The 15,129-nt window shown below is 45.3% G+C and overlaps 1 protein-coding gene across 2 annotated transcripts in view; it reads right to left on the bottom strand.

Annotated features, from left to right (window-relative positions):
• LOC309518208 (thrombospondin type-1 domain-containing protein 4-like) overlaps positions 1 to 15,129 on the bottom strand; it is a 128,851-nt gene that overhangs the window by 68,815 nt on the left and 44,907 nt on the right. For both annotated transcript variants that reach the window (XM_082198104.1, XM_082198105.1), the window contains exon 4: positions 2,330 to 2,769. In XM_082198104.1, coding sequence (XP_082054230.1) covers positions 2,330 to 2,769 — 440 coding nt within the window. The remainder of the gene's footprint in view (positions 1 to 2,329; positions 2,770 to 15,129) is intronic.

A 15,129-nucleotide genomic window follows, 5' to 3' on the forward strand; every position in this document is an offset into this window, starting at 1 on the left:
GATGATACCCATTCCAATTCAGGATCTTCCCAAAAATTGCATTTCCAGAGTCAGAGATACAATTCATGGTGGGCTCAGCTCAAGTCCTCAAGTCAATATGATGTGAGACAAGCATTACAACTCCAGAAGTTCTTCATTAGCTCAGATTTTAATCTAACCTAGAAAGGAATTTGTGGAGAGGCCTCCCACACTGCCAACCTGCCTCAAAATCCCCTTTTAGCAACACACTCCTCTTTCTTGATGCTCTGTCAGTGGTGAAAAAGTGGGAGGTTTCTCTTCCTCCATCCCTCGCTATGAGCCATGAAGCTCACTGGGTGACTTTGGGTCAGTTCTCAGTTTAAGCTACCTCACAGGGCTGTTATGACAATTGCATGGGAGGGGGGAACCACATCAACCTTGAGTCCCCTGAAACACTCAGACTGAAAATTTCCCTGATCAAGCCAAGGAGAAACAGGCAAAATTTTCCTCTCAGAATAAGCACTTATAAACGAATTTTGATACCTTCTTTGAATGAAGAATGGTTATGGGGGCTTTAGCTCATCAACATCCAGAGAGGACCCTGTCAGCTACTCCTGGTATAGATGAAATTACAAAGCCAGGGAAAATAACAACAGCCACACAACTTCAACTGGCACTGAAATTACATCAAAGCAAGAACAAAGAAAGCTTCCCTGGGGAGATTATTCCACAGAATGTGAGGTACCACCAAGAAGTCCCATGTTCACAGGAGCCACCCACTGTACTTTTGAAGATGGAAACCACCTGAAAACCACCCTCTTAATCTACAGACAGACATGTGTGGACTGTGGAGATCATCTTTATCTACAAATAGAGACAGTGGAGGTTTGTGGGGTTGTCAATGGGACGAATAAGGCAGAAGGCAGAGAGCCCAACAGTAGGTGGAGCCAGAGCAAACAACTCTAATCCACTATAAAGCAGAGCCAACTAATCCTGTCTTTCCCTGCTCAGTTCTACAAAGGTAGCACAGAAGGCTGCATTATACAGACCATGGGCCCATCTAGCTCAGTCTTGTCTATATGGCTTGGCAGCAACTCTCCAGTTGCTGGAGAGGTCTCTCTCCCAACCCCACCTGGAGGTGCTAGAGTTTGAACCTGGGACCTTCTGCCTGCAACCCTGAGCCATGGCCCTTCCCACACTGAGGCTGAGGAAGAGCAGGCTGACAGCCAGGATCACCTCTTGGACTGGTTGAAGGAAGGAGGCAGGCAGATGGTTGGAGACACACTGAGCTTGGTGGGGCCATGCCCCCTCAGCCCCAGTGGACCAGCCCCTCCCTCGTGCCAAGTGGTGAAGGGCTTTGGAAATCAGAAGCAGCACTCACAGAGCTCCTAGCCTGAGACTCCCTCAGAGCCCATCACTCGATTGCATTTGTTAGTCTGTTTCCTGATGAACTGCCTAGCAGCAGCTTGAAGACATTTCCACTTGTCTCCAAGTGGTACAAGTGTTTTATTTTGCATCTTTGAAGGATTTCCACAGCTCTCCAAGGTTGTTTGGTTTGGAGTCTGTCCCATTTCATCTTGAACTACGTTCTCCAGAATGAGTTAATCTCAGTCACAAATCTTTATCCCAACCTTACTGTTTCATAGATGTCTGACATTAGTCGGCGAGGGGGTGGGTATCCCAAAAGCTTTCCATCAGTACAAAGCATTATTGTATTGGAATCACTTCAGATCTTTAAGCATTCCCCATTGCCAACTCATTCTGCAGGCTTTGCCATTCATCTTTCTATCCAGCTACAGACGATGCCCCTTCCCTTGCATTCCACATTTGACCTCTGGAGCCCATGCAAAAATTTAGAAAACAGATTATCACACTCAGCCACTTCATTTAAAATTTTATCTTTCATTCCCCCATAGATCTGCATATTGATGTACATTTAAAGCAGAGAATTATCAGCAAATGGCAGGAAGATGTGTCCATTTTGCGTGGACACACCTTTTCCTAGACTGTCAGACTCATAGTGTTATAACCTGCTGAAGAGCAGGTAATAAGTTTATCAGTAAAGTAAATCATCATCAACGACGACAACAACAACAACTAGTACAGTGGTACCTCGGGTTAAGAACTTAATTCGTTCCAGAGGTCTGTTCTTAACCTGAAACTGTTCTTAACCTGAAGAACCACTTTAGCTAATGGGGCCTCCTATTAGCTGCCGCACCGCCGAGGTACTATTTCTGGGTTAGCGGAGTCTGTAACCTGAAGCGTCTGTAACCCGAGGTACCACTGTAATAGTACCAGTTATCATTATGATAAAGGTATTATTGTTTTTATGTGCAGCCTCCTCCTCCTCCCCCCCCCGCCGCCGCCCTACCTTCTTTCGGCTTTGGGGCTGCGCCTCTGGGACTGTGAGGGCCGGCGGTCTCTCAAGGCTCCCCTGCTCAAGTGGCTGACATTGCGCCCTTCGGAGGAGGCTCTGGCCTGGAGTCCTGCTCGCAGCCCACCTTCGTTCCGGTGAAGAGGCACCGACGTACGGATGGCAGAGATGATGTGGCCAGAGAAGGGACTGAGCACGTCTTCGTGTCGGTGGGGAGGCTGGTGGGCAAGAGTCCTTTCAGAGGCCGGGAACGGCCCAGGCCTGCGGTGGCTCCTCTCGTAATAGTATCCTGGGAGGCAGGGCCTCGTCTGCTCCATCACGCCGCCACTGCAGCTTCGGGAGCAGGCCGACCAGGGCCCCCAGCTGCCCCAGGCCCCCGGGGCTCCTGCGCTGTCGTCTTCCGTGGCAGCACTTTGCTCTCCTATCCTCTGTGGAACCTAAGGACACCAGAGCAAACCAATTAGCAAGAAAGAAACCCCCAGGGTGGCCGGTGCAGCTTTGGAGACCAGCCGCTTCCCTCCACCATCTCTGAAAGCCGTGCTGCATGTCCTGCGCAAAGCAGAAGGCGGTCCTTGCACTTCGGGATCCGAGGACACCGTGGCTGAAGGCAACATCTACAGCTCTTCAGTCAGGCTTCCCCCACAGAGTCCTGGGAGCTGTTGTTTTTGTTAAGGGTGCTGAAAGTTGCTAGTAGGCCCCTAATTCCCCTCGCTAGAGCTACAGTTTCAGAGTGGTTTAACCATCAGTCCCTCTTCCCAGGGAACTCTGGGAATTGTAGTTCTGTGAGGGGACTTACATTCTCAACAACAAACAACAGTTCCCAGGGTGCTTGCAGGGGGGAGCCATGAGTGCTACATTTTTATAAGAGTGTTTGACTTGTATGGTGTGGTCTTTGTATTCAAGTGACTTCTACATCTGCCCAGCGCAGTGTCTGAACCTGTCAACCAGGCTCTGACCAGGGTGTCAATCTCCACACCTGCTCTGGGCCTGAGGAGAATAGGGTGGAGTTCTTTTCCTCCTTCACCCCTGAAATTATTTTTACAAATAACACACATATCTATGTGTATATCTAGTTCTCCCCAAAGTAAGTGTACATTGTACATTGTGTGAGAGTCCCTGTGTGTTTGTGGGATTACAACGGCCCCAGACCCTCTTTTCCCTGAAATTTACTTACGTTTCTTTTCTTGAAATAACCAGCTATATTATGTCCATTACACATATAATCTCCATTCCCTTGGTTCTATCTCCCCCGCTCCCACATAAAAGATCCTTATATGTGGGCTTCATTTTACAGTGGAAAGGAGGGTCTTCTGAGGAAGATAGGACTTGGATTGTATCCTGCAGGGCTGTTAGTATGTCCCAAAAAGAAAAGGAAAAGTACTTGCAGTAGTACTGACTCCATTGTGTCCTGGAAACCCCAGATCCTACCTGCAACCCACCCCTCCCTCAACCAGGTTGAGAAGGCTGGAGCAATCAATTGTTGGGGTTTAACTGCAGAAAGACGCAGCAAGACGTAGCAGACCTTTCCACCTGTGACCCTCAGCAACAGGTACACAGAGGCATTCTTTAAGCAAGCAATCCATCCCCTCAATTCTACACCACCTCTTCTTCATTGGTAATGTAGGCAGAATTATTTTTATGAAATATACACCAAAGTATTATGAAATATTCCCAAGGCGAAGCACTCAGGAATGAATGAGCTTCAAAATTATGGAAAAGAAGCATTGGCAAAGCAGAATGGGCTCAATAATTTGCAGAAAAATTAAGAAAGCAAGGTGGCATCTCAAACTATGTCCCTAAATGGGAATTTGTCCAAAGTGTCTGGCAGTGCCCTATACACAACATCACCTCCATGTATCTCCATTCCTATGGATGCATAGGAAGGAATAAGTCACAATGGTCTCAGTGAGCCTAACTTCAGAGTAAATGAACATAGGATTCACCCAAAAGAACAGCATCAAATATCCGAGAGAATGCTCGTACAATATTTAGTCCTGTTCTACTCTTCCATGTACAAATATGGGGCTTATTTTATGCCTAAATGGCTCAAGGCACATACAGAGATTAACCTTTTACTCACGCACGATCATTGCAGGTAACTTTCTTTACCTCACAAGGGCAAAGGAAGTGCAGAGCCTTCTGCTCCTCACAACCCAACACTGTTAAGATTTAGAGCTAAATGCAGTGCCTGGAATCGGAGGTTATAACCCAACTCCAAAGCAACCCAGCCAGTCAGAATGCATTGCTGAACAGCCAACGGCAAGGAAATCGGAGCCTTTGGTGGAATACAGCTTGCAAAGCATGGCTTTTGAGAGAAGTCGATGGCAACACATAAACTCTATCCAAGCTAGGCTTTGGGGTGGGCTACATAAAGCCCACTCTTCAAGGTGCCCCTCATTGTTTCATCTCTAGCCCCCTGTGGTACTGTCCGGGGAGGTCTATGGGGCAGAAGTCCAGGGCCCCACTCAGCAGAATGAACAGAGAGACTCCCCAGATGTAAGGGGGGGTGCTTACTAGGAACATAAAAGATACCATAAGACACACTTTTTTCCTCCTAAAAGGTAAGGGGAATGTCTGTGCGTCTTATGGAGAGAATGCCTACGGATGGCGGGGGGATCCTGCTGCAGTCGCAAGGAGAGGATCCATGGTCCCCTTCCTTCCCTCCTCTGTGGCTCACTTTGAAGCAGCAAAGCGGGAGAGGAGTGGCTTACACGGGTGTAAGCGGCTCCTGTCCAGTTGGCTGCTTCAAAGCGAGAGTGCTCTCTTTCCCTCCCTCCTCCCCGCTCAGCTCGCTGAAAAGCAGCAAAGCTTTTCAGCGAGCTGAGCCAGGGAGGTGGGAGAGAAGGAGAGCCCACTCGCTTTAAAGGAGCAAAGCGGGAGAGCAGCTGCTTACACAGGTGTAAGTGGCTCCTGTCCGGTTGGCTCCTTTAAAACAACTGTGCTCTTTCCCTCCCTCCTCCCCGCTCAGCTCGCTGAAAAGCTCCTTCTCTACACACCCCACACGTGCTCCTTGTCCCTTCAGTGTTTTTCCTTCCCTCCCCACTTAAAACGTGGTTACAAAGCACGGATCCTCAGGATTTTTGCACTGGGCTACTCCAAACTCACTGTCAAATCACATGTCTGTGGCCACAGCATGAACCACAAAAATTATACATCCACTGTTTCATTCAGAATATTTTTTTTCTTGTTTTCCTCCTCTAAAAACTAGGTGCATCTTATGATGCAAAAAAACACACGTATTTTATACCTAAGCCAGCTCACTGGTCCATGCCCTCCAACATTTCTCCTATGAAAAGAGGGACGCCCTAAGGGAAAGCGGGACATTCTGGGATCAAATCAGAAACTGGGATGGCTTCTGTAAATCCAGGATTGTCCCTGGAAAATAGGGAGACTTCGAGGGTCCGGTCAACTTAACTTAGTATGCTGACTGGCAGCAGTTCTCCAGTGGCCCTCGAGGTCCCTTCCAACTCTACAATTCTATGACACTATGATTCTCATCCCTACCTGAAGATGCCACTGCATGCAGTGCAGATGCTGAGATATTCCTCTTCCCCTGTACAACATTTTGAAATAAATGGAGTTATACACCTTGCCATCTAAACAGCATGAATGGTGGAGAAATTTGGTTTGCTTCATATTTGGTTTTGCTTCACATTTTAACTTGTGCCTCCCTAATACACACTTATTGGAGCAATACACAAACCAAGTCTAGTGTCCAGATCAAAGGAAGGAACAGTCCCACTATTCTGGCTTGTTCAAGCCACCACCTGAATTACTGTGTCCAGTTCTAGGCACCACAATTCAGGAAACATGTTGACAAGCTGGAACATGTGCAGAGGAAGGCAAGCAAGAGTCTGGAAACCAAGCCTTATGCGGAACAGTTGAGTGAGTTTAGTATGTTTAGGGATAGGTTTAGCCTGGATAACAGGAGAGTGAGAGGAGATACGATAGCCATCTTCAGATATCTAAAAGACTGTCACATGGAAGATGGAGTAATGTTGTTTTCTCTTGCTCCAGAGGCCAGGACTCGAACCTATGAAATGGAATCAAGTTACAAGAAATGAGATTCCAACTAAACATCGGGAAAGACTTTCTGACAGTAAGAGCTGTTCAACAGTGGAACAGATTCATAGAATCATAGACTCATAGAATCATAGAGTTGGAAGAGACCACAAGGGCCATCGAATCCAACCCCCTGCCAAGCAGGAAACACCATCAGAGCACTCCTGACATATGGTTGTCAAGCCTCTGCTTAAAGACCTCCAAAGTAGGAGACTCCACCACACTCCCTGGAAGGAAATTCCACTGTCGAACAGCTCTTACTGTCAGGAAGTTCTTCCTAATGTTTAGGTGGAATCTTCTTTCTTGTAGTTTGGATCCATTGCTCCGTGTCCGCTTCTCTGGAGCAGCAGAAAACAACCTTTCTCCCTCCTCTATGTGACATCCTTTTATATATTTGAACATGGCTATCATATCACCCCTTAACCTCCTCTTCTCCAGGCTAAACGTGCCCAGCTCCCTTAGCCGTTCCTCATAAGGCATTGTTTCCAGGCCTTTGACCATTTTGGTTGCCCTCCTCCAGTTTGTCAGTGTCCTTCTTGAACTGTGGTGCCCAGAACTGGACACAGTACTCCAGGTGAGGTCTGACCAGAGCAGAATACAGTGGCACTACAGTGGCACTATTGGAATTCAATATTGTCAGAGTTGCTCCCCGATCCTAGCTCACAGAGGATCATGCTAGCCAGCGATCATTAAGTAAAAGTCTTTATTGAGTTACAGTTCCCATTCTCAAGCTGCTGCGTGCAACTCTACGTCTTATGGTTAGATCGGCGAAGCTCCGTCTGAGTCTCCGCCCCTTGTGCACCAACTTAATATCCTAGCCCTGCTCCACCTTTTCCGCCTGACTGTTCTCCTCTGGGTCCCTCTGCCCCCCGGGGTCTCCTCCCTCCGGGACTCCTCCGACGCCGACCCCCCGGACCCTTCTGTCTCCTTGCGCCGGGCTTTAGGACCTGGCTCCCTCTCCGGGCTGCCTACTGCGTCACTTTCCTGTGCATTTGAACTTGGCGCGCGCGCCCAACCTTCCACTTTCCGTCTGACCGTTTCTTCGCTCCCTGATGGAGGTGTGGCCACTCCTGACTCGTGCCCTCCCTCCTGTTGTGAGCTGCCAGCACTTGATCCCTGGCGCCCTTCCTCTTCCCTGCTCTCTGGCGGTGACGCTGGTCCCGATCTCCAACTGCTCCCCTCTGAGTCCCCTCTGGCTCTATCTTCCTGGGGTGTCCCCCTAGGCTCCCCCCTTGCCCTGGCCACTGGTGCTCCTTTCTGTGAATCTTCTGATTCACTGGAAAGACTCGGAGATCTCGGGTCGTCGTCATCACTCATCTTTTCTTCTGCCTCCTCCCCCTCGCTCTCTGTTTCCTCCCTTGCCCTTGCCTCTGCTCCTGAACCCCTGACAAATATGATCTTAATAGATTGGAGAACTGGGCCAAAACTCACAAAATGAATTTCAATAGTGACAAATGTAAGATTCTACACTTAGGCAGGAAGAACTAGATGCATAAATTTAAGATGGGGGACTCCTGGATTGGCAGTGTTGTTGTTTAGTCGTTTAGTCGTGTCCGACTCTTCGTGACCCCATGGACCAGAGCACGCCAGGCACTTCTGTCCTCCACTGCCTCCCGCAGTTTGATCAAACTCATGCTAGTAGCTTCAAGAACACCATCCAACCATCTCATTCTCTGTCGTCCCCTTCTCCTTGTGCCCTCCATCTTTCCCAACATCAGGGTCTTTTCCAGGGAGTCCTCTCTTCTCATGAGGTGGCCAAAGTATTGGAGCCTCAGCTTCACGATCTGTCCTTCCAGTGAGCACTCAGGGCTGATTTCCTTCAGAATGGAGAGGTTTGATCTTCTTGCAGTCCATGGGACTCTCAAGAGTCTCCTCCAGCACCATAATTCAAAAGCATCAATTCTTCGGCGATCAGCCTTCTTTATGGTCCAGCTCTCACTTCCATACATCACTACTGGGAAAACCATGGCTTTTACTATACGGACCTTTGTTGGCAAGGTGATGTCTCTGCTTTTTAAGATGTTGTCTAGGCTTGCCATCGCCTTTCTCCCAAGGAGCAGGCGTCTTTTAATTTCGTGACTGCTGTCACCATCTGCACTGATCATGGAGCCCAAGAAAGTAAAATCTCTCACTGCCTCCATTTCTTCCCCATCTATTTGCCAGGAGGTGATGGGCCCTAATTTTACATGTCATCCTGTCCATCTCCACATATTCTAATAATTTACTTCTCCATTCCTCCGTTGTTGGAATACTCTCCTGCCTCCAATTTTTTGCTATTAGGACCCTTGCTGCTGTTGTTGCGTATTGGAACAATTTGTAGTCTTTCTTCTTAATTTCCTTTCCTACCATACCTAGCAAGAACGCCTCTGGTCTTTTATTAAAGGTATATCTTAGCATTTTTTTCATCTCATCATATATACTTTCCCAGAATTCTGTAACCTTTGGGCATTCCCACCACAAGTGGTAGAAGGTACCCTCCCTTACCTTACATTTCCAGCATTTATTGCAGGATCCATACATTTTGGCTAACTTAACCGGGGTCAGGTACCAGCGATAGAACATTTTCATTAGGTTCTCCTTGAGTGACACACAGGCCGTAAATTTTAGGTGTTGTTTCCAGAGTTTTTCCCACTCTTCAAAATAGATGTTGCGGCCAAGATCTTTGGCCCAGTGGGTCATTACCACCTTAACCTCTTCGTCAGCTAAGTTCCAGTCCAGTAAGTACTTGTACATTTTTGATAATATTTTTGTATTGCTCCCCAGAATCTCAGTTTGAAACCTAGAGTTTTTGTCGGCATAGCCTTTCTCTTTTACGTCTTTCCTAAACATATCATTTATTTGGTGATAGTGTAGCCAGTTGTATACTTGGGATTTAACCTGATCGTAAGGCCTCATTTTCCATTTTCCTTCCTCCTTCATGAGCAGTTGTTCATAAGTTGCCCAATTAGTACCCATATTAACCTTTTTAATGGCCATTACCTCTAATGGAGATAGCCATTGGGGTGTTCTGGGTTCTAACATCTCCTTATATCTTTCCCAGACCTCCAACAGGGGGCCCCTGAATATATGATTCCCAAATCCTTTGTGGCCCTTCTTCCGCCCGTGCCACAGGTAAGCGTGCCACCCATATCTGTTGTCGTGACCCTCTAAGTCTAGCACTTCCCCATCTTCTAGTTTTATCCATGTCTTTATCCAGCATAGACAAGATGCCTCGTAATATATCTTCAAATCAGGAAGGGCGAAGCCTCCCCTTTCTTTCGTATCCGTCAAAATTTTAAACTTTACTCTCGGCTTCTTCCCCTGCCAGATGAATCTGGAGATGTCTCTGTGCCAGGCTTTAAATATCTTAGTGCCCTTAATAATCGGAATATTTTGAAAGAGGAACAGAACTCTTGGGAATACCGACATTTTGATTGTGGCTATTCTGCCCCAAAATGACAGTCTTAACCTACCCCACGTTTCTATGTCTTTCTTAACTCCTTTCCATACTGTTTCGTAGTTGTTTTTAAATAGATCTATATTTTTTGGCGTTACCCATATCCCTAGGTATTTCACCTTCTTTGTTACCTCTATTCCTGTTTCTCTTTGTAATTCCTCAATTTCGGCTGCCTGCATGTTTTTAGCTATTATTTTTGTTTTTCTTTTGTTTAATTTGAAGCCTGCTACCTCCCCGAATTGGTCAAATTCTCTGAGTACCTTTTTTGTTGAGTCTAATGGTTCTTCCAATGTTACGACCAGATCGTCTGCGAAAGCTTTGGTTTTATGCTCTTGCTTGCCGACCCTGATGCCTTTAATTTCTTTATTGTCTCTGATGGTTTTTAGTAGTACCTCTAATATCGTTATGAATAACAGTGGGGATAGTGGGCATCCCTGTCTTGTTCCCTTAGTTACTGTTATTTCTTCCGTCTCTGCGTTATTTATTATTAATCTTGCTTTTTGTTCCGTGTATATTGCTTTTATGCCGTTGGAAAATTCAGTACCCACTTCCATATATTCCAGTTGTTTCAATAGGAATTCCCAATTCACGTTGTCAAACGCTTTTTCAGCGTCCACGAATAGCAGTAAGCCTTGTTTATCGCACCTTTCTGTTAAATATTCTATAATGTTTATAATATTTCTTAAATTATCCTTCATTTGCCTACCCGGCAGGAAGCCGGCTTGGTCTCTATGGATGCTGTTTAACAGAGTAGCTTTAAATCTTCTTGCCATGACTCCCGCAAAAATCTTGTAGTCTACATTTAGTAAGGAGATCGGCCTGTAGTTTTTGATTTGTTCTAGTTCTGAATCTTGCTTTGGTATTAATGTAATCAATGCCTCCTTCCACGTCTCCGGTATTTCTCTTTCCTTCAAAATATTATTCATTACTTCTTGTAGAGGATATAACAGAACCGATTCCATCTCTTTATAATATCTACTAGTGAACCCATCTGGGCCCGGGGCTTTCCCATTTTTTAAGTTTTTTATTATTGCTTTTATTTCCTCCACCTCGATCGGAGCATTTAATTTCTCTTTATCTGTCGCGGGGATCTTATTTATATTCTTGGATGTTAAATACTTCTCTATTTCCCTCGTCTTATTCTTTTCTGTGTTTCTAAAAAGTTCTCCATAGAAGTCCAAAAAGGCTTTCCTTATTTCTTTGGGTTTGTTTATCTCTTCTCCTTCCACCACTATCCTATTTATCGTATTCTGTTCCTTTCTTTTTTTCAATTGCCAAGCTAATATCTTCCCCGTTTTATTGGCATGTTCGAAGTTCCTCTGTCTCAGTCTTTTAATTTTCCATTCTATCTCTCTGTTTATCAGCATTGTATATTGGGATTGTAAAACTTTAATATTCTCTTTTATTTTCTTATTTTTTGGGTTTTCGATTAATTTCTGCTCGTTCTCTACTAATTGTTGTATTATTTCTTTTTTCCCTTTTTCCCTCTTTTTGTTCTTAATTGCACTCTGTTGGATGAAAAATCCCCGCATCACCGCCTTTCCTGCGTCCCATACCACCTTAGGCTTTATGTTATTGCCCAAATTATCTTCAAAGTATTCTTTTAATCTGTTTTGAGCCTTTTCTGCTACCTCTTGGTCATCCAACAGATAGTCCTTCAATTTCCATCTAAATAGTCTGCTTTCCTGCTCTTTCAATTCCATTTTTGTTGGGTTGTGGTCTGAAATAGTTCTGGCCTGAATCTCCACCCGTAGAGATCTTAGGACTAACTCCTTCGAGACCCATATCTGGTCTAATCTTGAGGATGAGTTATTAGGTTCTGAGTAGAAGGTATATTGCTTTTCTAGTGGGTATTTAAACCTCCAGATATCTACTAAGTTACAATTCTGGACCAAAGAGAAAAAAGTTCTGGGTAGCTTCCCTTCTTTACCTTTTATGTCCCTCAATCTGTCCAATTCTAGCGACACCACGCCGTTCATATCACCTAATAATATGATTTTTTGATCAGCGTAGTCAGATAGCTTTTCTTCCAACCTTCCGTAGAATTCTGCCTTATTTATATTGGGCGCATATATTCCGGTTATAATGATCTTTTCTCCCTGCCAATTTATTTGTACTGCTACTATCCTTCCTTCTTCGTCTTTGAAGAGGTGTTTCGCTTCGATTTGTTTTTTTATATAGATAACCACTCCTCTCTTTTTGCTCTGATCTGAGGATATAAACTCATTCCCCAATCTTGGATTAATTAGAGTTCTTTTATGTTTCCTCGCTATATGTGTCTCTTGGAGACATATAATATCTAATCCTTCCTTCTTCAAAATATGTTCAATTCGATTCCTTTTCCCCTTATCATTCATCCCATTAACATTCCAACTAAATATCTTTAACACCATTGCGATTTAATTAAGGGAGAGCAAAGGGGAAAAAAAAGCAAAAAAGAGAAAAGAGAAAGGAAACGGCTGTTGGTTCTTTTTAGACTTCCTCTTCAGACCCTCCTCCCTCCCCCCCTCCTCCCCCGTCTCCCCCCCCAAATCTCCCCCCGGTCCCACCCACCCCCTCCCCCACCTCTCTTTGCGGTTTCAACTCTTTGTATTTCCTTAGGAATTTGTCTGTTTCTCCTGGGTTTGTCAGTTTTTGCCTTTTACTCCTATATGTGAAGGAGACGCCTTCCGGAAACTCCCACTTAAACTCGATATTATTCCTTTTTAGTATCTGTACTAATTCTTTGTAGGCGTCTCTAAATTTTAAAAGCCTAACTGGAATGTCTTTGAAAATTATTATATTGTTTCCTCCAATATTTACCGTATTTTTTGCACCATAACACTCACTTTTTTCCTCCTAAAAAGTAAGGGAAAATGTCTGTGCGTGTTATGGAGGGAATGCCTATGGGTGGCATGCCTACGGATTTTCCTCCTCTAAAAACTACGTGCGTGTTATGGTCGGGTGCGTGTTATAGAGCGAAAAATACGGTAACCTTTTCTCTCTGCTCTTGTGTAGAATCTTATCTTTTATTTCCTTGTCTTTGAATATAATTAAGCAGTCTCCTATAAATTTTTTATTCTTTGGAAGTTTAGCTTTTAACCTGAAAGCTGTTTGTATTGCCTTTTCTACATCTTCTGTTGGTAATTCCAACCAGAGGGCTAATTCTACTGTTATTTTCTCCTTTATATTTTCCCCTTGGGCTTCAGGTATACCTCTCATCCTGAGATTAGCCTCCCTCTGTCTTAGTTCGTTCATAGCAATCCAATCTTTTAAATCCTCTTGATTTTTGTTTAGACCCAGTATCTCGGCTTTGATTCTTTCTTCCTCACGTCTTACTTCCTTCAATTCTACTTTTGTCTTTTTCAGACCTTCCTCCACTGTCTGTGTCCTCCTGAATACCTCTTTCATTTGACTTTTCAATTCACTGACTGTTTCATCTAACTTCTTATCCACTTCCCCAATTCTATGTTCTACTTGTTCTAGTTTGCGCTCAACACTTTTTTCGCTCTCTTTTATCTCCGCAAACATTCTCAATATCTCTGCTCTAAAATCCCCTTCTTGCTTTGATCCCTTCCTGTCCACTGGCGTTCCCCCTTCAGGTCTTTTCCCAGTGTTTGACATTCTTAAATTTGGAGGGTAGCCCAACCTTAAAAAGACAGTATACTTGTAGCACTCCTAAAACAATTACCTGTGTGCTTGGTCAATCCCAACCCTCAATTTTGACAGTCTTTAAATTAACAGAATTCGACTCAGTTTGCAGTCACTTAGCAGTCTTTAAATTTCAAGAAGGTCTTGGAGTCTCAAGATTCAAGTAGTTCAAGAAGTTGAACTTCGGAAAGTTCAAGAAGTTGGAGATCTTATGTTTATGTTGAGATACGATGTGTGTTCTCCGATCTACACAGTGAGTTCTTGGAGATTTTATCAGGAGGATCAATTTTGTAATTCACAAGTGGCAGTTTCCAAATGCAGCAGTTCCTCGTCAAAAGTCTTTGTGTTTTTTACCTGTAAGAAACCATATAAAAGAAGAGAAAAAAAAATAGGGGTGGGAGGGAGGGGGAAAGGGAGGACGAAAGAGACGGGGAAAAAAAGGGGGATCGGGAGGGGGGCGGGCGAAGGGCCGCAAGGGTCAAGAAAGAAAAAAAAAGACCGAGAGAGAAGGAGGCTTCAAGATAAAAAGTTCTAATTGCAATAAACGCTCTGACCGCTAGATGGCTCTCTCTGCTGCTGCCTGACTCTGGAGGCAAACACGTCACACAGGCAATCGGGTGATCCAGCAGTCCAAAGCAGGAGATTATTGCCTAATCGTTTCCAGTTGTTAGGTAGACGGAGAGGAGTACATCCACAAAGTTTCCAGATCAGATATATCCGTAGAACAGGTACCTCTGTTTTATTGTATTGTAGATTGTAATTATGTAGATTCTGTGTATTCTGTTCTTGCAAATGGCGCCGCTGGCGCTTCCCTTCCGCTTTTCCGCTTTCCGCTAAGCGTCCTGTGGCAAAGATGGCGTTTCGGCGTCCCTCCGTTTCAATAAATGGGTTTTAAAATAATAACTGTGACCTCTGTTCCCTGTTTAAACACCTCCTTTTAGGGAGGGTCGTTGTTTTCATTTAAGGAGTCTTTCAGGGAAACAAAATAACCACTGGTGGCAGCTCCGTATATTTATCTCTGCTCTGCAGTTTCTTTGCGGTTCTGCCGACCCCTGGTAGCGGCTGAACCCCAAAAGTTTCACTTTTCTCTCCCCGGGTTTTATTTTCCAACTTTCAGTTTCTCCCTGCTTTTTAAAATTGCTAAACCAACGCTTTAATTCCGTCCCCGGGTTTCTTGCTCTTGGAACGGAGCGCTAATCTCCGGCGAGGACTGGGCTGTCCGCTGTTCGGGGGTGGAGTAATGGCTGCCTAGGACCTGTTGCTCGACACCGCTGTTTCCTCACCTCTCGGGGTTACCTGGTGGCGATGCGGACCGGTCTCTGCTGGCTCCCTGTAACTCCGGACACCCTCCGGACGTGTTCCTGGGGTGCTCTCGCCCTCTAGCACCCCCCTAGCCCCCCGTTTACCGGACTGGGTTCGTGCTCCTGGCCGAATCCCTTCTCGTCTCGGAGACGCGCACCACCAGAAGTCTCGCATTCTGAAGGAAATCAGCCCTGAGTGCTCACTGGAAGGACAGATCGTGAAGCTGAGGCTCCAATACTTTGGCCACCTCATGAGAAGAGAGGACTCCCTGGAAAAGACCCTGATGTTGGGAAAGATGGAGGGCACAAGGAGAAGGGGACGACAGAGAATGAGATGGTTGGATGGTGTTCTTGAAGCTACTAGCATG

Source organism: Podarcis vaucheri (assembly GCF_965113315.1).
Source record: "Podarcis vaucheri genome assembly, chromosome: 14".
NCBI classification, from domain to species: domain Eukaryota; kingdom Metazoa; phylum Chordata; class Lepidosauria; order Squamata; family Lacertidae; genus Podarcis; species Podarcis vaucheri.